The sequence below is a fragment of the Cryptomeria japonica genome, chromosome 5, assembly GCF_030272615.1.
Source record: "Cryptomeria japonica chromosome 5, Sugi_1.0, whole genome shotgun sequence".
Taxonomy (NCBI): domain Eukaryota; kingdom Viridiplantae; phylum Streptophyta; class Pinopsida; order Cupressales; family Cupressaceae; genus Cryptomeria; species Cryptomeria japonica.
This window is the reverse complement of record NC_081409.1, coordinates 866,451,111-866,475,768: the sequence shown is the minus strand read 5'-3', so window position 1 is coordinate 866,475,768 and position 24,658 is coordinate 866,451,111. Positions and strand designations below refer to the sequence as shown.

General features: G+C 37.4%; 1 protein-coding gene across 1 annotated transcript; it reads left to right on the top strand.

Moving 5' to 3' along the window:
* The first annotated feature begins 15,594 nt into the window (after positions 1–15,594).
* LOC131043407 (probable disease resistance protein At1g61300) lies at positions 15,595–18,919 on the top strand. Its single transcript, XM_057976597.2, has one exon. The coding sequence runs from the start codon at positions 15,977–15,979 to the stop codon at positions 18,917–18,919; it is 2,943 nt and encodes a 980-aa protein (XP_057832580.2). The 5' UTR covers positions 15,595–15,976.
* The last annotated feature ends 5,739 nt before the right edge of the window (positions 18,920–24,658 follow it).

Sequence of the window (24,658 nt, the reverse complement as noted above, 5' to 3'; positions counted from 1 at the left end):
ACAGTTCGACTGTTACACCTGCGCGAGTCGGTTGGGAAGTCTAACCATCCTTGTCGGTTTGAATTCATGGAAAACCATTTATCCCACATGCATCTGAAAGTTGGATTGGTGTGTATACAAGTACTCCAATTGTCTCATCCTTAGTGTCTGCCTACTTGCCTTTTGGACTTCGGTCTGGGCGACCATCCACAGTCAGATGCTTTCCCATTGGCTCATCGGAACCAACACTAAAATGTTACCCTGATCTCCGATCACTAGTAGACGACCTCATCGGCACATTGGAATAACCTAAAAAATGTCATCCCGATCACCGATAGCACTTAGTCAGTTTCATCGGGTCATCAGAAACATACCCGAATTGGCTACCCCGACCCCCGATAACACCAAAGTTGGCCAAAGCGGATCCATCGGGTAATCGGCATAGCATTCAACAAACTTCTTCGATACCCAATGACATCCCGATCACCGAGGGTGACTTTATTGGGCCATCAATGTAACACTAGCCAAGCTCACCCAATAGCTGATCAACCAAAAGGAGGTTCCATCAGAGATCGACATAGCTCCAAACATCTGATCCCGATACCTAAAGCACTTTCCAAGATAAAGGAGCGAACTCATTAGACATTGGCATGACATCCAGAATGTCAACCCGATTGTCGATATGCGACCCGATCACCGAAGGCGACCTCATTGGGTTTCGGCATAAGGAATAACATGAACTTTCGATCCCCCAATGTCTCTAAAGGTGGATCCATCGAACATCGGTATAACAAGGAAACAACTTCTCCAATACCCGATAGAGAGGAAGACATCAACCTAAATCACACTGATCAAAAAATGATCAACAACCAAGAAGGTATCACTCTACTGCTCCATCAGTGTAGGCTACTCCGATCAACCTGAACATGCCAAGTGAATTCGAGGCACTATTCCAACAAACTCCCACTTGACGAGGAATTCATTGAGCCAACACTTTCAGGTTATCATTGAGACCCATGGGTACAAAGACCCATAGAATTTGAACACCACTTGAACTTGTGAGTGCTCACTGGCTTCGTCAAGGCATCTGCAACATTCTCCAGAGTGTCTACCTTGCTAAGATAAACTTTTCTATCTTCCACCATATCATGAACAAAGTGGTACTACACATCAATATGCTTCATTTTGGCATGGAAAGTAGGATTTTTTGCAAGACATATAGCACCCTGATTATCACACCATATTTCAATCTTCCCTACATCAAAACCAACATCTGAACTCAACCGCCTGAGCCATACAGCTTCTTTGGACACATGTGTAGCTGCTATTTACTTTGCCTCTATAGTGGACAAGGTGACGACAAGTTGCCACTTGCTCATCCAACTGACTACTCCACCATTCATGACAAAAACATATCCACCAGTGGATCTTCTACTATCAATGTCCCCTGCCCAATCAGAATCCACAAAACCACATACACTAAGGGTTCCCTTTGAATCATCAGAATGACCATGATAACACAAAGAGAAATTTGAAGTTCCCTTCAGGTATCTAAACACACTCTTTACAACATCCCAATGCGGCCTTCCTAGATTTGACATAAACCTGCTAAGTACTCCCACTAGTTGGGCAATGTTTGGCCTAGTACAGACCATTGCATACATCAAGCTGTCAATTGCACTAGCATAAGGCATGCTTTTCATGTCAGCAATCTCCTCTGTAGATTTCAGACTGTCAAGCACAAAAAGTTTAGTTCCCTGCAAGATAGGAATAACCTATGATTTACAATCAGACATATGAAATCTATCAAGAACATTGGTAATATACTTTTTCTGGCTAAGCCAGAGTTTCCTTTTGGACCTGTCCCTTTTTATCTCCATTCCTAGAATGTACTTTGCTACCCCTAAATCCTTCGTTTCAAATTTTAAAGATAATTGAGCTTTCAAATCAGAGATCATGCCTTTTGCATTTCCTATGAATAGGATGTCATCTACATATAAAGCTATGATAGGAATACTATCACCTTCAGTCTTGTAATACACACAATGGTTAGCTTTTGATCTCACAAAACCAAAGGACAAAACAAATGTATCATACTTCTGATACCACATTCTGGGAGACTGTTTTAATCCATAAAGGGACTTCTTAAGCTTGCATACCAAATATTCTTTACCCTTTTTCACAAAATGCTCTGGTTGAGACATATAGATTTCTTCTTCAAGGTCACCATGAAGAAACGTTGTCTTCACATCCATTTGTTTGACCTCCCAATCATATGCAGCTGCAAGTGACAGGAGGAATCTGATACATGACAACTTAGCAATAGGAGAGAAGATCTCTCCATAGTATATACCTTCTTTTTGTGAATACCCCTTTGCAACCAATCTTGCCTTGTACTTTTCAATGCTGCCATCTGGACCATACTTCTTCTTGAATACCCATTTACAGCCCACAAGCTTTCTTCCTTTAGGCAAATAAACCATATTCCAAGTTCCATTTTTATACAATGACTTCATTTCATCATTCATGGCTTCCAACCAAGAATCTGAATCAGGCATCTGGCATCTCATCTTTTACAGTCCTAGGCTCATCTGTGTCTGCAAGTAAAACATAATCATGGTTAACATTAAACATAGAATAATTGCACTTATCAGGCATATACCTATCCGGTTGCCGCCTCTCTTGAGTAGATCTTCTTAACACTTGTGGTGAGGCTTCTTGAGGTTCAACAGGAGGCTCATCATCATGTTCTTCTTCAAAACTGCTTGAACTCTCCTCATCTTCAAGTACCTCTGGAGATTCTTCTTTAGCTGGAGGGATTTCAACCTCAGCTTCTCCTTTCTTTCCTTTGTTGTGATCAAGTGACATAGGCTTCAGATCATGAAAGATAACACTTATGTTATACACAACCTTACCGGTCACTGGATTCCAAAGCTTGTAGCCTTTCACTCCAACCCCATAGCCAATGAAAATACATTTCACGGCTTTGTTATCCAACTTTGATCTATTTACATCAGAGACATGAGCATATGCCTCTAAACCAAACACACAAAGGTGTCTCAAAGAAGGTTTCTTACCAGACCATGCTTCCATAGGTGTTTTGTCAACCAATGCTAAAGTAGGAGAATGATTCAGCAGGTAACATGTTGTAGCAACTGCTTCAGCCCAGAACTTTTGTTCCAGTCCAGCTCCACTCAACATGCTTCTTGCCTTCTCCATTAAAGACCGATTCAACCTTTCTGCAACTTCATTCTGTTGTGGAGTTTAAGGTACAGTCTTATGTCTCTTGATCCCATGATCAATGCAATACTTGTCAAAATTTGCACTACAGTATTCACCACCATTATCTATTCTTAAACATTTAATCCTTCTCCCAGTCTGATTTTCAACAAGGTTCTTAAACTCCTTAAACCGACTGAATACTTCTGATATACTTTTAAGAAAGTATACATAAGCCCTTCTAGAATAATCATCTAAAAACAATACATAGTATCTCGATTTAGACATAGAAGGAACATCCACTAGACCAAACACATCAAAGTGAACATAATCCAGAATACCAGAAGATTTATGAGAACTAGAATAAAAATGAACACGGTTTTGCATTCCATATATGCAGTGTTCGCAGAAATCAAACTCAAAGTTACAATCAACAAGACCTTCAACAAGATTTTTATTTTTCAGAGTCTTTAAACCATTTTCACCTATATGGCCTAACCTATTATGCCAGAGCATTGTTTTCTCAGCAGGAAGTTTAGCTTCCATGGAATTAGCACTATGCATCATTATAATTATCTTATCAGACTTTTCAGAGGTTACATTACAACATATAGGTTCAGCATTTAACTTATACAAGGTACCAATGTGATCACCCTTTGCCGATAAAATGGACCCCCTAGTCATCTTGCAACCACCAGATACAAATGTAACTTGTACTCCAACATCATTAAGTTTACTTACAGAGAGTATATTTCTTGCTAGACCTGATATATGAAGAACTCCATTGATCCCGTTCACTCTACCATCTGGGAATTGAATCTTAATTCTGCCTCTCCCTACAATCTCCTATGTAGAATCACTAGCCAGATACACCTTTCCACCATCATATGGCTCATACTTGGAGAACCATTCCTTGTGGGAGGTCATGTGAAAAGATGCGCCAGAATCTACTAACCAGGTGTCATTTGAGGTAGGCACTGCTAGGGCTGCAACAAATGCATCTGCATCACTCTGAGAAGATTCAGTGTTAGAATACTTCTTCTTCTCCTCCTCCTTGCAATCCTTTTGGATATGCCCTTTCTGTCCACAATTCTGGCACTTCACCTTGGATTTCTTTCAAGGAGATTTAGTCCTCTCTTGAGACTTGGACTTGGACTTCTTCCCTTTCTTCTTGTCTTTGTCCTTTGATCTACCTCGAATAGAGAGTGCATCTTTTGTTGACTCGGAAGACTTCTTTCTCATTTCTTCTGACAAAAGAGTATTGACCATAGTATCCATCTTAAACTGGGTCATAGTACTACCAATAGCCATCACTAAGTGATCCCATGAGTCAGGCAATGAACACAACAGCAGCATGCAACGTTCTTCTTCCTGAATGGTCACACCAACAGAAGCTAATTGTGCAAGAACCATGTTAAATGCATTCAAATGGTCTGCCAAATATGTTCATGCATCCATCTTCAGAGAGTACAACTTCTTCCTTAAGAAAAGTTTATTCACCAGGGACTTGCCCTGATAAATGTCACCCAACTTCTTCCACAAGTCACTCATAGTCTTCTCCTCATGAACGTTCAACATAACAAAATTAGCAAGACACAATCTGATTAGTCCCCTTGCCTTTCAATTGGCTAAGTCCCAATCCTCTTACCGCATGCCTATAGGTTTCTGCCTAGACATAGCAATCCAAAGATCTTGATCAACCAGTAAATCTTCCATCTTGAGTTTTCATAACTCATAACTCGACCCATTGAACTTCTCCATGTCTATGCATCCAGAAGTGCTTGCCATTTCAACCTGTAAACAAACAAGTAGACACTCTACAAGATCTCCCACTAAAACAAAACTGACACAAAAACCAACCCTACCCAACAAGAATAACACAACTTGGCCAGACTCTGATACCACTTGTAAAGAAAAGCAAGTGCGGAAATATGCTTCCCTAATGTCAATTTGCAAGGGAAAATAGACAATGTTTACAAATTTTCAACTTTTACAAAATATGATACAAGCAAGAGAATAAACAATTAAAACAACACAAAGATAGTACACACAAAGTTAACGTGGGAAAACCCTTTCGAGAGAAAAACCCACCACCAACAAAAAATAACTTTATTAACAGTATGTCAAATACAATAAAGTTCATTTTGCAGACTTCCTTCACTCTGTCGAACAATCGTTCCAGATAAAGCAGAACTCGGGTCAATTACAGTTCATCTTCAAATACCAAACAGGTCGACCGTTACTCCTACGCGAGTCGGTTGGGAAGTCTAACTGTCCCTGTCAGTTTGAATTCATGTAAAACCATTTATCCCACATGCATCTAAAAGTCAGATTGGTGCGTATACAAGTACTCCAACAGTTTCATCCTTGGTGTACGCCTACTTGCCTTTTGGACTTCGGTCTGAGTGACCATCCACAGTCGGATGCTTTCCCATCGGCTCATCAAAACCAAAACTAAAATGTTACCCCGATCTCCGATTACTAGTAGACGACCTCATCGGCCCATCAGAATAACCCAAAAAATGTCATCCCGATCACCGATAGCACTTAGTCGGTTTCATCAGGTCATCAAAAACATACCCGAACTGGCTACCCTAATCCTCGATAACTCCAAAGTCGACCAAATCGGATCCATCGAGTAATTGGCATAGCATTCAGCAAACTTCTCCGATACCCGATGACATCCCGATCGTCAAGGGCGACTTCATCGGGTCATCGGTGTAACACTAGCCAAGCTCACCCAATAGTCGATCAACCAGAAGGAGGTTCCATTGGAGATCGGCATAGCTCCAAACATCTGATCTCGATACCCGAAGCACTTTCCAAGACAGAGGAGTGAACTCATCAGACATTGGCATGACATCCAGAATGTCAAACAGATTGCTGATATGCGACCCGATCGCCGAAGGCGACCTCATCGAGTTTCGACATAAGGAATAACATGAACTTCCGATCCCCCAATGGCTCTAAAGGTGGATCCATCGGACATCAATATAACAAGGAAACAACTTCTCCGATACCCGATAGAGAGGAAGACATCGGCCTAAATCACACCGATCAAAAAATGATCAACAACCAAGAAGGTATCACTCTATTGCTCCATTGGTGTAGGCTACTCCGATCAACCCAAACATGCCAATTGAATTCGCAGCACTATTCCAACAAAAATATAATAACAATAATTTACTAAAATATAATAGTATAATCATATCTTAAGGATAATTTAATACTAATTATAGTATCTCAATATAACAAAGTAGCATTGTTGTGAAGTTTTGTCAAATTGCAAATTGTGGCAAGACAATTTTGTTATTTGATAGTAAACAATTTAAGAAAAACATAATATAATATGATAATAATGTTGTAATGTTGTATAATATAACATTATAATATATGAAAAACATAATACAATATGATAATAATATTGTAATATAATATAATATAATAATATATAATGCTATAGTAAATGATATACTATATATTACATAATATAATATACTAATACAATAAATGCAATAATAATAATATTATAATATTAATATATAATACAATTATTGTATAGTATTTTAAACTCATATTATATTTTTCAATATCAAAAGTTACAATTTTCAATTTTATAAAAAAAATAAAAATTATATAAATCATAATCAATTTTTTCGTAGTCTTTGCCCATATTGCCTCAAAGATATGAGCCAATTAGATTAAACTAAAATAATTTTTCATTAACTTCTTGTTGACAAAAATTATAAGTGAAGAGATTGATGAGTATCTGCAACCGAAGGCTCTACATCTGATGTGGACAACGTGTGAGGGTTCAGCTTCGGGGTCACCCCCTGTGAGTGGAGGAGGTGGTAAGGCCTACTACACGCTGGTAAGGGCCTTCTCCCTACCTTGCATTTCTATTTTTCTGCATTTATTGCACGTCTTGTTTCTTTTTTGTGTTGGGAAGGGCGGGTGTGTGGCCATATATGCCCATCAATGGGAGATGCTTCGATTGGGCCAAACATTAACTCAACCCTTTCGGATGCCTCGTAGGCCAAGGCCGAGGGTTTTATCACCCAATCTTTTAAAGATGCCATTATAGGCTCGGCCTTCCAGGGTCCAGAAGAAGCCAAGTTTGTTCTAGTAAGTGTGTCTGAGTCTGAGAGCTTTGGTGAAGGAGGAATAAAAGGTAAGAGCCCTTCCTTTCCTTTGCCAACAATATCTATTTCACCTAATGATTCAATGCCTAAGGCCATTGATATGAAAAAATCTAGATTACAAGACATTGCTATATTCTTTGTGATAGTGGATGTAGATAGATGCCTTGCCAGAAAATTCATGAATGATTGGTTTAAAAATGTTTGGATTAAAAAACTAGGGTTTAATTTTTATTTTTGTCGAATGATTCAAAAAGGGCTTTTTATTATTTTATTTAAAGATAATAAATCTAAGGTAGAAGTGGTCAAGAAATAGTTTTAGGCTATTGTGTAATCCACCTTTAGGGCTCTCAAATAGTCCTTTGATGCAGTTAATGAGGAAATTTTAGCTCTGTCATGCCCACAGTGGATTCAAGTTAAGAATTTGCCACCCATTTTGTGGAGTTTTATTCCACAAATTTTGGAACCTATCAGCCGATTTATTAGAATGGACCACTCCTTAAATCTAGTTCCCCACCTGGATGCCAAAGTTTTAGTCTCCATCAAAACTGGTAGAGATATTTCGAGATTCATTGAAATTAAAATAGGGGAAGAATCTATTTCCTATTTAATTGAAACCCTAGGCAGTATTAATGTGTGCTTCTTGTCTAGGAGAGAAGGGCACATTGGGAGGAATTGCCCTATTCTCACCGCCAAGAAAGGAGTCTCAAAAAACCCCTCCAATCAAGAACCAAAGTCTGGCAAGGTCGACAAAACCGTCCCTTCATCGACTTTTGACCCTATTGATTCTCCCCCATTATTGAATAAACTTGATTCTTTAAGAGAAGTCATTAACAAGGGATTCTCTGACTTCCCTAAGGTTATTCTGAAAGAAGTCCTTGTGCTTGATAATTCTACTGCATTTGGGGCATTTAATGCTGACCCTCCCCCTCATTCTGCAGTCTTGGAAGCTATCTCACAGCTTGAGGAGACGAATGACGATGGCTTCTAGGTGGTGTCTCGAAAAAATAAGAGGTCTAAGAAAAAGAACGCGCACAATTAGCGATGGAGAAAATTAGAGCACTAGGGCAAGAGATAACATACTCTATCGTGGCCCCCATGAAAGATGATTCTCTTGATGCTCCACCTGAGATGAAATTTGTTGATAATAACAATAAACAATCTCTGGCTAAATCTATTATTAGAAATTTTGAAGGGTTCAAACATGACACTAATGAGCTGGGAAGGGTGGAGTTTTATGCCCCTCCCCTGGGTAATCCTACTTTGAATTTGGATTCCAAGCAATTTCACATACTTGCAGATAATCCAGCGTTGGATGATGATTGGACTGCTTGTATTGAATCATCGGATTCCCGTGGGGAAGGGAGATACCCCCCCCTCCCAACACATTGATCTCATGATTCCTACCCCCTCTGAGACTAACAATGTTGTTGATTTCAATAGTGCCTTCTTTGAGATCATCTCTACTGACCAAGCGGTTGGCAAAGCTAACCCTAACAATCTTCCCACGCTCTCCAGTCTTGGCATCTCTGATACCAATCTTCCTGAGGGTGACACCTTGGCGAGGATCCGTGGATCCAAAGTAGAGGCTGAGTTAACCTCCAATATCTCGGTCACTAGTGGAGATGGAGATCGAGATGGTGAATCATTGAATGAGGAGGCTTCAGATGGAAGGGAATATGAAACCGGGGATGACAATAAATATAACAAGTGTCCTAGACACAAGAGAGGTAGGCCTAGAGGTTCCAAGAACAAGATCTCTCCCTTGCATAAAAGATTAGACTAGAAATCCAGTATGCCCAAATGCTTTAGTAGATTCAAAACCGCCAAGAAGTCTAATAAGATATTGGAGTCTAAAAAGATATTGGTCTATTTGGTGGAACCTCTATCACAATAATAAAACCCCTAGATCTCACCCAAGGCTGCTTGGCCAAAAGGTGGGCCAGTAAGGGTATTTGTTGCTTCAAGGATATATTTCTTAATGACAATCTCATTTATTGGGATGCTCTTTCTAGTAAGTTTGATCTTCTTTCCTCTAATCGGAAGCCTTAAAATATTATATGTGGTTCTTGTGTTGTTTTGCAGCTCCCTAAAAGATGTGTTACTATTAATGATAGTTTGTCTCCTTCACTTGGTCTGGTGGTACTCTACTATGTAATATGAAAGTAAAGTCTATCTACAATTCTTTGATGCATAATGATAACTGTAGACATCTAAAAATGGTCAATGCTTGCGGAGTCGTACTTTAACATTGACGCATTGCCTTATTTTAGGGTTTTTGCATCGCATTAACATTCCTCCTATGATTCGCACTTGGTCTTTATCATTTGCGAGCATCGAGTCCTTCTTCTGCATTCTTCATTTGTCTCGCTTTCAAATTTGGTCTTGTCGATAACAATATTTGTCATGATTTTGGTCGTTCTTATCTTGTCGCATCAATGTGCGTGCTCATTTGTCATATTTTGACATCGTCAATTCGATTTCATTTTGGACATCGTCAATCCTAATTAGGGTTTTGTCCTCTTATCAATCTTGTCATCTTGCGATCGATTTGTCATCGATCGTTGTCGTTATCAATCTTGTCATCTTGCGATCGATTTGTCATCGATCGTTGTCGTTTTCAATCTTGTCGTCTTGCGATCGATTTGTCATCGATCGTGGTCATTTTCAATCTTGTCGTCTTGCGATCGATTTGTCATTGATCGTGGTCATTTTCAATCTTGTCGTTTTGCAATCTATTTTGTCATCGATCCTTGTCTTCTTGTCAATTTTGTCATTTTTGCGATCAATTTGTCATCGATCATCATCTTTCTCATTCGTGTCAATTTGGATCAATTTGTCATTGTTCCTCATCAATTGGCGCATTTATCAATCAAATCGTTTGTCAGCATTGGTCCTTTGTCAGTCAGAATCATGATCAAATCGAATTGATATCAATTATCTTTCGTCAAGACCTAATTGTCGTCCTTGCATTTCTAATTCATCTTCTAAGGTTTCATGATTTATTCATTTAACCTTGTTTGTCATTTCTCCCCCTAGGTAAAATAGTTTATTTATCCTAAGTCTTCTCATCGCAATTAAATGTTCATTTAATTGGCTAACTAATTCTTCCCTCTTTGTGAATTAATTAATAAATGAAAAATTGTTAATTAATTCACTTAAATTCCTAATTTCCTCATTTGCTAAATTTCTTAATTCCTAATTTCCTAATTTCTAATTCATCTAATTTCAATTTTCTCCTATATTTCTCCTAATTTCATGGGAATGACATTTCAAGTTGTCATAATTTGTCATAATTGACAATCAATCAATTTTGACATAGAAATTTGTCATAATTTGTCATAATTGACAATCAATCAATTTTGACATAGAAATTTGTCATAATTTTGTCATAATTGACAATCAATCAATTTTGCATAGAAAGAGCAAATTTGTCATAATTTGTCATGTTTTTCATTCTTGATTTGCAATTTCCATTTGAATCAAATTCATGCTAATCTTGTCATTTCTCCAATTTGTCTATAAATTGGATGAATTTCTTCAATCAAGGTCCCTGATCCCTGGTCGAATCAATCACGCTTTGATTATTCTTGCACTACTATCTTGTCTACTTGCTTTCACATCATGCTTATGCACTAGTAGGTGAGATCCACAAACAAAGCTATTTGAAGGAGAAAGAAGGACAATGGAGCCACATGAAGGAGACATTCAAGTTTGCAATGGTTTGCATTTGAATTGATGTCTTGTTTTCATGTCTTTATTGAGTGTAATTAGGATTTATCACTGCATTTCAATTTTTGTGATTGAACTAGACTAATGTTTACATTGCTTTGATGATTTCCAGATTCCTAGCTACAATAACATATTGCTACACATTAACTCTTATTGGTACTTTGATCTTACCCTCCCTTAGTGGAGTAAATTGTTTAAGAAGTTGTGGAGCAGCCCCATGGCCCCCAAGAAAAGGGCATTCAAATGGCTCTTAATGCTTGATAAGTTGCCGATAAGGCCTGATCATAATATTGATATTACATGCAATGTTTGTAAAGTCAATGAAACTTCTAGGCATATCTTCTTTCATTGTTTCTTTGCCAGAGAAATCTGGCTTATGTTTGGCATTTCTATTCCTTTGCATATTAACACTTTTGATATCATTACTACAAATATCCATGGCATCAAGAAGGATTGCAATCTATTTTGGAATATTTTGTCTTATGAGATTCTTTGGTATATTTGGAAAATAAAAAATGAAGATTTGTTTCAAGGGAAAGAGAGGGTTCTTGCTGAGTCTTTTCGTAGACTCGCCCATTATTTTATTTCCTTGCAGGTAACAATAGTGATGTGGCTAAGCAAGGGGAAATTCCAAAGGTTCCTTTAGGATGGCCATACTAGGGCATTCATCTATGAGCTTTCTCACAGGTACACTTGGGGAAGACTGAAGACGGAAAGAACTCCTTTTGTTAATGCTCTGGACGCTCTCATGGATGAGATCGGGGGTAGCAAAGATGTGGTGCGCTAGCAAATGATTCACATAGCAAGGCTGAGGGATGACCAGAGACTTGTTTGGATGGAAGGCCAATAGGGATGGGTTGCCTGGATGGACTAATCTTGTCAATCCCATCTATGCATTAATTCTCTTTTTTGTACATTTTGTATTAGCATGGATGGTATATACACTTGCAGTCCCAGGTATGTAAGCAACACCAGTTATATATATAGGCATATGTATAGAAGTTTATAGCACCCTCAGTAGTTGGAAGCTGCAAGACACTATGATTTTTTGATGTAGTGATCTCTATGTACTCTCAGTTTACTCCTTATACTTAATATAGAAAAATAACTTTTTGTTAAAAAAATTGCATCTAAATTTTAATAAAGTAAAAAAATAAAATGAAAAGTAATCTTGGTATGTGATTGGTTGAAAATAAGATTTTTAATAAAGAGTTAAAAACAACACAATTGTTATAGTTCTAACTAAAAATAGTTTAATATTAATTACAATATAATAATATAATAATTAATAAGTGCAATAACGAACAATATGATCAATATATTTTGGTGTACTTTGCCTATATTCCTCTAGATCTAGGTATACTAGTATATATATTATTATTTAATAAAAATAAAATAATCTTTTTCAAAAAAGGTACAATATTGTACTTTTTCAAACAGACACAATATTATTTAAATAATCCAACAGTGAGAGCACACTAATAGTTCTGGAAAAGCATGGAAAGAAAACAATCTCCAATTGCATTTGGATGATTGATGGAGGCGAAACACCCAACTGTGAGAGCACACTCTTATTTCTGGAAGTGGCAATGATGATGTTGGAGTTGTTGGAGTGGAGAGTGGGGAACACACACACACACAGCTCCTCTAACAAAGATTTTGCACTTGTTTCCCAAACATCGTCTAAAAACAGGGAAAACTTGTCTTTTCTCATGCTTTCATTCAACCAAGTTTTCACATGGTCTTCCTCTCTACTGTCCAATCTCTCATTTACTTTAAGAGCTATTTGTTTCACAAGATCATTTCTGAGAGAATTGAAAGATGGAGATTGTGAAACAGTAAGCCGAAGCATGAGGTCATTGCAAAAGAGAGTATGTATCTGGTCACTCTTGGAGAGTCGTTTTGAGTAGTAGAGTCTTACCGGACACGTTTTTGTGTTGCTCTGAATCAATCAGCTCCTAGAGTGAGCAGCTGAAAAAGTAGTCACGATTAATTATTTTAAAGCTTTTTTCCTTTGGTTAAGGTCAGATGCAACCTTCATAAATCCTACCAACTCTTTATTTATCCACTGATAAGACAGCTGCTTAGCGACGCTTAAGGAAACATGCTGCAAAAAATAATCCACCCTCGTGCTTGACAACTTTCCTGGGTAGTAATTTTCAGTCAATCAAACCTATATTTTTCACGTCTCGAAATGGAACAACATACCATCTTGTGAGTTATATCACTTGTTGGTGTTTTCTTAATCTATGGTTGTGAGAATTGAAAAGGAGAAGAAAATGGGAGCAAGATTACATATTGTGGTAAAATAGGTGATGTTTAAAATAAAGGATGGTTGGAAAAGAATATTTGTTTTAAGATCAGAATTAATTTTTTATTTTTTTGAACTGCATCAAGATGTAATTAGTTCGAATGAATAAAAGATTCATGTGTGTTAGAAGATTTTTGTGTGTTTTCTGTTCAGTTTACATTAGTGTTTATTCTTTATGTGGTCAAAAACTTCAGGAAGAGGTGGCTTCTTTGCTCAAGCAACCTTACATATTTTCTAAAACATTTGTATAATATGTGTGCAATGGGTTATTTTTACATTACTTTTCATCAAAATGCATCAATTTGATACAGTCATTCATTATGGACATATTGCATTTTCTTTTTCCATTGTTTGAATTCAATGTCATTATTATGCCACTTCTCTTTACAATCTCATTCCTAAAGACAAATTTCATACTCCTACTACATAAAGACTTAGAAATTCTACTTAATGAAGATGGGTGAAATCATCTTTGATATTAATGATAGTTTGCCCAACATGGTTACAATTGATGCTATTGAGTTTAAAGAATATAATTTATTATGAGTGGATAAGGGAATAATGTTGAACATTTATAAAAAGTGCAAGTTCAAGTCAAAACGGTTGAGTTATAAATGTATGAATAGCATCAAAAGTGCCAATGAAGCCTATAATAAAAATGCATAATTTTTTAAATTTAACAGATGCAAAAATTATGCTAAGTTCATTAAACTTTGATAATACGATTCTTGAAAGTGTATAACAATTTTGGAAACTATTAGTGTTAAATTTTGAAAATTTATGAATTATATTCATATGATTGAGAGAGAATTATATATAAGAGAGATAATATCATAAGAAGGGTAATTTATGAACATGAAATAAAATAAATACTAAGGGAAGCAAATGAAGGGATTTTACAAGATAAAATTCGTTAAAATATATTGTAAGGTAAATCTAGTAGGATTTTAGTGGCCAACACTTCACAAAGATGCAATAAGATATGAAAAACAATTTGATTAGTGACAAAGGGTGGGAAGATGTATTGTAAGGGATGACATAGCTTTGCTACTAGTCCTAGTAGAAATACCATTTGAAAAGTGGGCTATAGACTTCATAGGGCCAATTGACCCTCCCACAAAGAATACAAAAGTTAGGTTTATCATCATTAGAGTAGAATACTTAACAAAATGAGCAAAAGAAGAATCAAGTAAAGATTGCACAATAGAAACTATTGTAATATTGAGAATATAATCGCAATATTTGGTTGTCCTATAAGTATCACCAATGATCAAGAAAAATATTTTATAAATAAGGTAATTGTTGAGCTCCTAAGCAACTCCATCATAATGTATAACAAAAGTATTCCATACCACCCACAAGCCAATGATACAATTAAAGCACTTGAGAAAATTATAACAACCATCAAAATATATTAATAAATTATTGAAGCTCATTTAGAATTTCTACAATATATTATGTAAATGATTATAAAAAATTACATTCATTACAACTTCACCAAAATTATCATAGGGGAAACTAATTTTCAATTGATTATTTATGAAATCCAATGCTAAACGAATTTATTAGAATAAGTATAATCAAATTAAAAAATTAACAAATATGGTGGAAGAAATAGTATGTTAAGTGCAAACAATTGAATTTTTAATGTTATCAATATTACTTATCACTCTTCTAATACCGTGGGACTAGACATGTCCTAAATTTTAACTTGTTTAGATGATTCATCTTAAACCACACTACTAACAGCGGAAATTATTGAAAAAATAAATATAATTTCACATGAACATGTAAGTTTGACTAACTTTATTCATTCTTTAGATGCACAGAAAATTACAAAGGGTGGAATCTTTTTGAAACATATTTCCTCAAAGTGGCTGTCATTTTAGTGGAAGAAAAAACAAAAAAAACGGAATCTTCAATAAACAAAGGGAGTCAAATTTATACATAAACTCTGTGACATCAAATGTCAATTTCAAAGACTTTAGTTACGCTTTCAACTCGTCAAACTAGTCGACTTCTCTGGCAAGAACTTTAGCTGCTATTTGGTTGTATTTCCCTTGCTTTCCCTGAGAAAGAAACTTTCATGAGACATTTTATTGTCTCATCATTTCCCCCTCTGGCTGAAGATGTCCTCCGATGGCAAGAATTATTTTTCAGCCTTCTGATTTTTTCTATTCAAACACTTCGACACATTCGCTCCAAACGCAGAAAATTACACACGCGCGTAGACCTTGAAACGGGATCGAATCGGTTTTGCAACACATTTCCTCAACCATGGCTTTCATATGATGTCTCGTGAAGTACAGAGAGCCACAAAAGTCTTTTTAGTGGTTAATAAAAAGTTCCGCGGTCACCATGACTACATGCTGACGGATGATCCGCCTGGCAAAATTGACTTGTCTCTAAAGGTTATTTTATAAGACCTTTCTACACTTTCCTCTGTAAATTATGATCACTGTCAGATGAGGTCTCAGTAGGACTAGTCTGCTTCTCTGGCAAGAGCTTTAGTTGCCATTTGGCTGTATTTTCCCTGCTTTCCCTGACAAAGAGACTTTCAGTAGAATTTCAGTTTTCTTTTTAAGGTACCACCCAAATGGCCGATCCTGGATTCATCCCTGGAATGATCGGTTACGCCATTCATTTGGCTCTGAGTCAGGTTATTCATCACATCAATGTTGCCATCAGATGCAGGAAAGAGTTGGATGCTCTCAAAGCCCTGCTTCTCAAAGTTCAATTAATGAACATGGAAATGCAAAACTATAGAAAAGCTTTGTACTCTGGCAGAGTGAACACATCATCTGAGCCCCCTTTACCCTTCGCGGTCAACAGTTGGTTGAACGAATTGAATGCTCTTCTGGATGAAGCATCTGATTTGGCCCAGCACTGCAACGTACAATCATACTGGCATCTCTTTCCTCGTTACAGAACGAGCAGAAAGATTAGGCGACTCATTGAAAATGTGGAAAAGCATCTAGCTTCAACGCCTTCCGTTGCTTTTCTTCATCAACTACAGCTGCATGCGACAAATCAGCAATTTCTTGAGCAAGGGGGAAATAATTCTCTTAATCTGCATACTTCAGCACTTGCTGGCACATTTGGAGATCTCTTTCCTTCTAATTCTTCAGCTGCTCAAAAAACGAAGTATATTGCGGAGGCACTCATTGTCGGACAAGATTCTACATCAACCAGAATGAAGGAGCTGATTCATTCCCAGCAGCACAAAAACGTGTCTCGTTTCGGCCTTGTTGGGAAAGGCGGGGCCGGTAAGACTCTACTACTCAAACGACTCTTCAACAGTGACCAGGTACAGAGTCTCTTTTGCAATGACTTGATGCTTTGGCTTACTGTTTCGCAAAATCCATCTTTCAGTGCTCTCAGAAAGGAGCTTGTCAAACAAATAACTCTTAAAGTAAATGAACAATTAGAGAGTAGAGAAGAAGACCATGTGAAAACTTGGTTGAGTCAAAGCATGGCAAAACACAAGTTTGCCCTGTTTTTAGATGATGTTTGGGAAACATGTGCAAGCTGCTTGTTAGAAGAGCTGTGTGTGCCTCTCTTTCCACACCACAAGTCCAACATTATCATTGCCACTTCCAGAAGTAAGAGTGTGCTCTCACAGTTGGGTGTTCCGCCTCCATCAATCATCCAAATGCAAGACTTGACTGACGATGAGAGCTGGACATTGTTTTCTTCCCATGCTTTTCCACACAATGATGGAGTTATGCCCATGAGCATTGACAAGGGAATAGCGAGGCGCGTTTGCAAGGAGTGCGGGGGACTTCCATTAGCAATCAAAGTAGTCGGACAGGCAATGGCGGGTGTTGCTCAGTCAAATGAATGGGAATTCGCACTCCAGAGATTGCAGAATGATGTTATGCAGTCACTTTCAAGCAAATTGAGATTAAGCTACGATGCTTTGGCCGACTTACCAGGCTATGGCATTTCCTTGCAGTTGTGCTTCCTCTGCCTCGCTGCTTTCTCAGAAGACGAAGTCATCATGGCTGGAATTATTATCAAGTACTGGATTGGAGAAGGGTTGGTACGCGGGTCGGATCCTGTCCAAATTGGAGAGCGATACCTCATTTTGTTAGCAGACCGATGCCTTATTGAGCCAATCCATAAGGATCACGATGGAAAGGTGATCAATTTCAGGGTGCATGATGTATTCCACCACTTTTTAGCACACCAAATTGCAGAAAAGGAAGAAAAATGCTTCTTTCAGGCACGCAGAGATTTAGGAGAGTTTCCCGTTGATGAATGTGAGGGACACATCAGAATTTCATTAATGGACAACTGTTTGACTAAGGTTCCAAAGGCATTCGGATTTCCCTATATCCGCTCCTTGCTACTGGCTGGTAATACATCTTTGAAGGAGATTCCTAAAGAAGTGATTGGGAGTATGACCGCTCTCAGGGTATTGGATTTGTCACGGACTGCCCTCCAGTCGTTGCCAAAAAATGTGGGAAATTTGAAGCATTTAGCTTGTCTCAGATTATGCTTTGTTCCAATCAAGAAACTACCCTACTCTGTCGGTAACCTTAGAAACCTTCAAGTATTGGATCTTTATCAGGCTAATATTACGCAACTCCCATCCAGCATTTCTAAGTTGACTTCCCTAAAACTTTTGGACATTGGTTCATGTAAACATCTGCAGTGCATGCCTTATGGGATCTCACACCTTAGGTCTCTGATGTACCTGAATGCAGCAGGGAAAAAGTGCAGAAGAGGTCGGCTTTCAATTAATGATTTGGGTACCCTAAACCAACTCAAATGGTTGGTGCTTGCAAATAAGGGTGAAATAGTTCGAGAAGGAACACTCGGAACCATGAAGCAGATGGAATCTCTATTTTTAGATCTGGCAGATACAGAAAAGCTCCCCCATGACATGATTGCCATGTCTAAATTGAGGACACTCTGGCTAGCATGTCCTCACTTAATCCAAATAGAGGATTCATTTTGTGGATTTAAAAATATGGGCAGTATTAGATTGTTCAACTGTGGCAAGTTGAAACAACTACCCCCGTTGCAGAAGCTTGAGAATCTGAAGCATTTACAGATTGTTAAGTGCCCCAACATAGAGAAGTTCCCAGAAGAATTCGGAAAGAGGGGAGGATTTCCTAAGCTTGAGGTACTTTCAGTGGTGGGGTTGGAGAAATTAGAGCAGATGCCAATGGTAGAGGAGGGAGCACTGCCTTCACTTAAAATATTGACAATAATGAAGTGTGAGGCAGTACAGAGGTTACCACAATGTTATTGGAATTTGAAGAATGTAGAGAAGATAAGTGTGTATGGTTGTTCAAAGGTTCTTCATGTCATGGCAGAGGAAGAAAAATTTATCAAGAAAAAGAGCAGGGTGCAAACAATAACATTATCGAGCACAGAAACTAAGACATTGGAAAAGCGCTATTATGATATCCTTCACCGGGGTGAACACGTTTATTATGGTGAATTTTGGTGCAGCGAGATGTTTCAGTTTTTAGATAATATTAATCGATTTTGGTCTTTATATGTTTTAGGTCAAAATGATGGTATATAAATACTATTATATATTTATTTGACAACAAATTTTTTATAATATATTATGTATAATTGTAAAGCTTAAAAAGCTTCATCATTTTCTCATTTTATATTATTTTTTATACATTTTATAAATTTATAGTTAAATGTTTATTTTAATTTTTCACTTTTTTATACATTGTGTTAGGTAGGATTAGATCACAATTTTAGATAAGCTTAGATTTGTCTATAGATTGAATCATGTAACATGACCTAATGTATATTATTCAAAATGCATCTATCTAATTTTTATGAGATTAGTTGCAATTTGTCAATTTATAATATAAAAGATTGAGTTAAGTGACTAAGAACGATTATTTATATATAAACGTAGGTCATTAATAAGAAAACTTCGGAATCATTTACAAATAGGAAATCCCAACTCAAAAATACTATTTGATAATAGAAAACTTTAAAGTCACAACTCTACATTGTTAGACATCTTCTTGCATTCCTCATGTGTCTAGGAAATTGTACAACAACCTTCCAAGGGATTGACTTGCAATTGAAACAAGCCAAGGTTTTCACCTCTCGCCTCAATGCAAGCACTGTAGTACTTTTTAGCACAACCCATTTTCAGTTACAAGTCAAAAGATATAGACATACCAATTGTAAAAGTTTACATCGGTGTTATTGTTGTTGGGATCCAAGAACACTGAGAGGGGGAGATGAATCAATGTTATGCCGGTAACATAAGATTTTATGCTTTTATACCAAACACATATAAATCGGTAAACAAATAAACATATACTTTGAAGCAAATGAATCATCCACATGAATGAACACCATAACACACATAATTTATACGTGGAAAACCTCAAAGAGGAAAAACCACAGTGGGATTTGTGACCCACAATATCAACTCACTAGCCATATGAAAGATATTATATATAATGGGGGCCTGCACATATAGGAAGGCACATTGCCTAGAGCACACTACTCATCACTAAAGAGTCTCATTGACTACAAGCTTCTGTTGAAGTCAAACAATGAAAGTGAACTCACAAAATGCATCTGCTATGCCAAAGAGAGTTTCGGTTATAGCTCTACTCTGTACCAGTTCATAAACCCTGAACAATACTACCGGTATCACCTTCCCTCCAAGAATGTCTAACAAAATATTTATAGATCATTACATGATACAACATTCGCATACAAATGATCTTTGCATTCCACAATCCTCACAAGTTTTATCCTCGCATAACCCTTAATGATTTCCTTGTATCATAATGTCCCAACACACTGACCTATATACCCATACAAACAATATGCCTTATGTCAGCTTACAATGCATTACAAAAGTTATACAATGTTGACCATATACAATAATTACAAAATGATTTTTTAAATAAATCTTCCTTGATGTCGGCTTCCCTGAAGTGTTAGATGTCGGTGTTGGTGACGGTACCGGTTGTAACCCTGGATGCTCCAATGTCGGTATCTACTGGTAAATGCCTCCTAATGCCGGTATGTGACTCCCATCAAATCTCGTTGCCATCAATGACAACAAAATGAATCCAATGATTGTCAATTGCCAACAATCTCCCACGTTGGCATTGATGGCGACACTCATGTGAAAAATGGATTCCCTACCTGTCGGTTCAATTGAAATATGCTCCCCCTGAGCAATACACTCTTGATATTTGAATATCCTTCCCATGTGTTCTTGTCTGATATTTTTCACATATATATACTTCCCCTTTGGCATCAATGCCAAAGACCGGTGAAAGAATTGAAAATATTCCAGAACAAAAGAATGAATGAATATAGTTTATTTTACCGGAGCTTGACTAACTTAAAAATTTTCGGGTGAGCCTTAACCAACAACTGTAGATATGTATCCCGACCGGTTTTGAAAGTTTCAGAAATGTATACCAGTCCACTTAGTAGTGTGCTAGTGTTTCCTTCTCTTTGACTTCTGTCAGTGTGGGTTTAGCAATCATGTCCATACACTCTCTCTTATGTACACCTAGTGAGTCCAATCTGAGACTCACGAGTCCTCTAAGAATTCTTTCTCTCCAAATGATCTTTTCTTTCTCCTTCTCCAAAGCAAAAAATTGGTTCTCCAAGGACCAAATTTGTCCATCAATAGATGTTGTCAATGATGTTAATCCATTAAAAGAATTTGCAATGGTAGCTATCTTATCATACAATTCCTTCAATTTTCTATCTATATTTGCTGTAAGAATTTCTATGTTACAACAAACCCTGTAGATATTTGTACATTGTTTTAGACAAACTTCAATAAGAATGAGTTTGGCTTCAATTTTATTTTTCTTTGTCTCTATGATTTGATCAAAAGCTGCTCTTTTAGCTGTAGAGATTCTTTCTAATGTCTTTCGGTCTACAATCTGTTGCAGTGATTGAAAATTGTTAGATATATGCTTTGTTAGTGTTTTGAGCTTGCTGAAAGGGCTTTCTCCATCTTCAATCTTACAATTAGGGATTAATTTGTGCAACATTGTAACTGATTGATCAATTATTCCCTTATCTACAGTTCCCTCCTTTAATAATTTCTGAGTAGCCATCATCGTTAACTCAATTAGACTCATCTCAATGACTGATTTCTTCTCAACCTGAGAAGTGTCAATTGCCAACACCTTTGTCAGGGAGTCAATATTGACTTCTGGTGTAGACTCAGTTCCCTCTACCTTATCTTCTTTAGCACCAGTGGCTTATCCATAATATTTCCTCTAACCTATACATTTCCTTCCTCAAAAATGGTTTTTGTCGATATGGACTATACACTCTCCTTAGCCAGTTGAGTCTATATATCTATAATTACTGCCGGTTTAGTCAAAAATTGGAGTTGAACTGCCCAAAATACCTTTTCCTTTTGATTTATCAAGAATGGTGGAAGTTGTTGCCTTAACAAACTCTTCCTCAGACGTAAGAAAGTCTAGATTTTTCTGGAAGAATTTTGCCCAACCCTCACTAGTCTCATTTATCACTTCATTAACTCTGCCCATCATTAGGCTTATCTGTCAGGGTTTGCTACTAAAAATTGTCCTATTAGCAACATCAATACATCTCTTAATTTCATCATTACTAACCACATAAAGTCAAAAGTTCTACCTCTTTGATCTCCCTATCCCTCTTGACTGCATCAAGTCTTCTAGCATCTAGTTTATTGTACAATGATAGAGGTATTTCCTTCAAAATTTCTACTAAGGGTTTCTTATAAATGTCTATATGTTACAAAATTGCCTCTTCTATCTCATTTTGCTCATTTTCTTCTAAATTCTCATAATACATAGATACAATTTTCAAAATTCCATCCTTTGTAATTTCATCAATTAACTCAGCACGAGTCATTTTGGCCTTACCGGACTCAATATCATCACTCTTCTTCTTTTTGCTTTGGGTTGTTGGAGTAGATGTAACCGGTTTCCTCTTTTGTGTAGGCTTCCTTTCCGGAGGTGGGGGTGTAGTAGCTTTTGTTACCTTTCTGACAAGTCTCCTCCTTGGCTCCACCTTCTTTTACTCTACCGGTGGTTGATCTTCCTTCTTCCTCTGTACCCTTCTGAAAGCCAGAGGTTCGTTGTCCTTAGGGTCAGAATTAGAAGTGATGTTGGAAATGTAATCTTTAGGCTTCTTCACTTCTGAAGTACTAACCACTACCAGTTCTTCTGCCGATTTAGATCCAAAACCCATTTCAGTATCTATTATGTGCAAGACTTTCTGCACAAAAGTAGACATCTTTTCTATTTTCTTCTCCCTTCTCTTTCTATTAAAGCCAATTTTGACTTCAAAGGCCTCCTCTTCTGTCATGCCAAAATTCTCTATTTTGTCATCCAATGGGGCATCTAGTAGCATTTTTGCATAAAGGTCCAGAATGTTGTCATCCATCTCATATCCAAGCTCTGTGACCCAGATGGTCCTTGGTTCAACTACCTCCATAAGGTTCCATTGGTCTTCACTATGAAACAGATATCAGTGGAGTATTTCTCCACAATGTTCTTTGATAATCTCTCCCTCTGCCTCATGTTTTCCTGAAATGATTTGAAGTAACCCCAAAGATTTTCTTCTTTATCGGTACCAAGACCGGTGATTTCTTCCTTGATCTGCATACCTATCGGTATGTCATGAGCCCAATGCTTCTTTCCAAGACCAAGTAGCTCATTCATGAAGTAAAGTATCAGACATACAATGAGATTTCTATATCTAAAAGTTCCTTTCGTAACTCCCTTAATCTTTCCAAGATTTAACATTAACTCACTCCTCAAACATTCACATAGATCATATTTTGCATTATTCCTCAACATCTGATATGTAGCATGAATGCAAGAATTAACAATAGAATTCAATCGGCTAGATTGAGTTACCTTATAACTGATTATCATACTTGCAAATTTAATATCAGTGTTGGTGATTGTGCTGATCCTCATTGATCTGTGATCATGAGTTGCAACGGTGAGTTTCTCGACCTCTGAGTTGGAAATTTTCTTGCCAGGTTCTTGTCCGACCTTGGGTAAGTCAGTGATCACTTGAATAGCCTCCTTGGTGAGCATGTAAGGTTGATCCAGCCAAATAAACTCGTTGTGAACCCTGCTCAGAATGTATCTAATGATCTCATCCTTGAATTCTGGTATGTACAGGATACCGGTTAACCCTAGATCCTCAATTTCTTTGAATTCTGACTTGATGGTTCTGAAGCTGCCCAGTATCACGGATTGATACATGCTTTTTATCTCCTTTGTGCCTAGATCCTCTAGGGTGCAGTAAATCTATGCCCTTACATCTTCAACATACATCACGCCGTCAAGAACCCTAGAAAATGCTCCTGCTGAGTCTTCCTTCTTAGCAATCAAGGGAACCTCCTTGAATATGGGCCTCATCCTATCCTTAACCTTGACAATAGTGTGGTTTGCAATGAAATTAGGAGCTGAAGATCTAGATGCCATTTCAAAGGATACCTGAAAGTGAACGTCTGTTGGAAGATTGAGTGTTTCTCAAATAACTGCTCGAAATCCTTTCAGAATGCCTTTGCACACGCTTAATTCGCCTGAAATTCACCTTTTCTTGGCTCGGTGAGTGACAATGAATCCACTTACCCTTTTTATCAGTGAATAAAACCCTAATCTTTCACTATCATAAATGCTTCATGAACAACCCTACTGGATATCGGTTTCACAGTCTTGTGTCGGGTGAACCTTCATCAATGATGAACACAACTCTCCAAATCTCTTCCAAATTTCCTTAGATCTCCTCCGGGGTAATATGGAATATTTTGCAATGAGTTTGCCAACCCCTAAGGCTTATGCCTTAGTTACTGATGGAATTTACTATTGGTGGAGGAATGCCCTGTTCTACATGTGGAGTTACTAGTGTAGATCCATCTCCACTTGGTCCTTCAGATTTTCTAACCCATCTCTTGGTGTGATCTTTTTGTATTTCATCTACCTTCTGCTTTCCTTTCTCATTATCTTTATCATTGCTAACCGGTTGAGTCTTGCTTCTATAGTACTTAGCAATATGAACTATTTTGTTGCATGCATAACATTTAACATTGTTCTTCTGAATTGCTTTGACATATTCGGTATCATTCCTTGACCTACAATGATTAGCAAAATGTCCAAACTTTCCACATGCATGACATTTAACATTCATTCTGCAGTCTTCTGACGTATAACTACACTTCTTGCAATTTGTGCATTGACTGGGAACAAAATTGTAGTTTTGATTTGCTCTATTTCTACATTGTTTAGCCATATGCCCA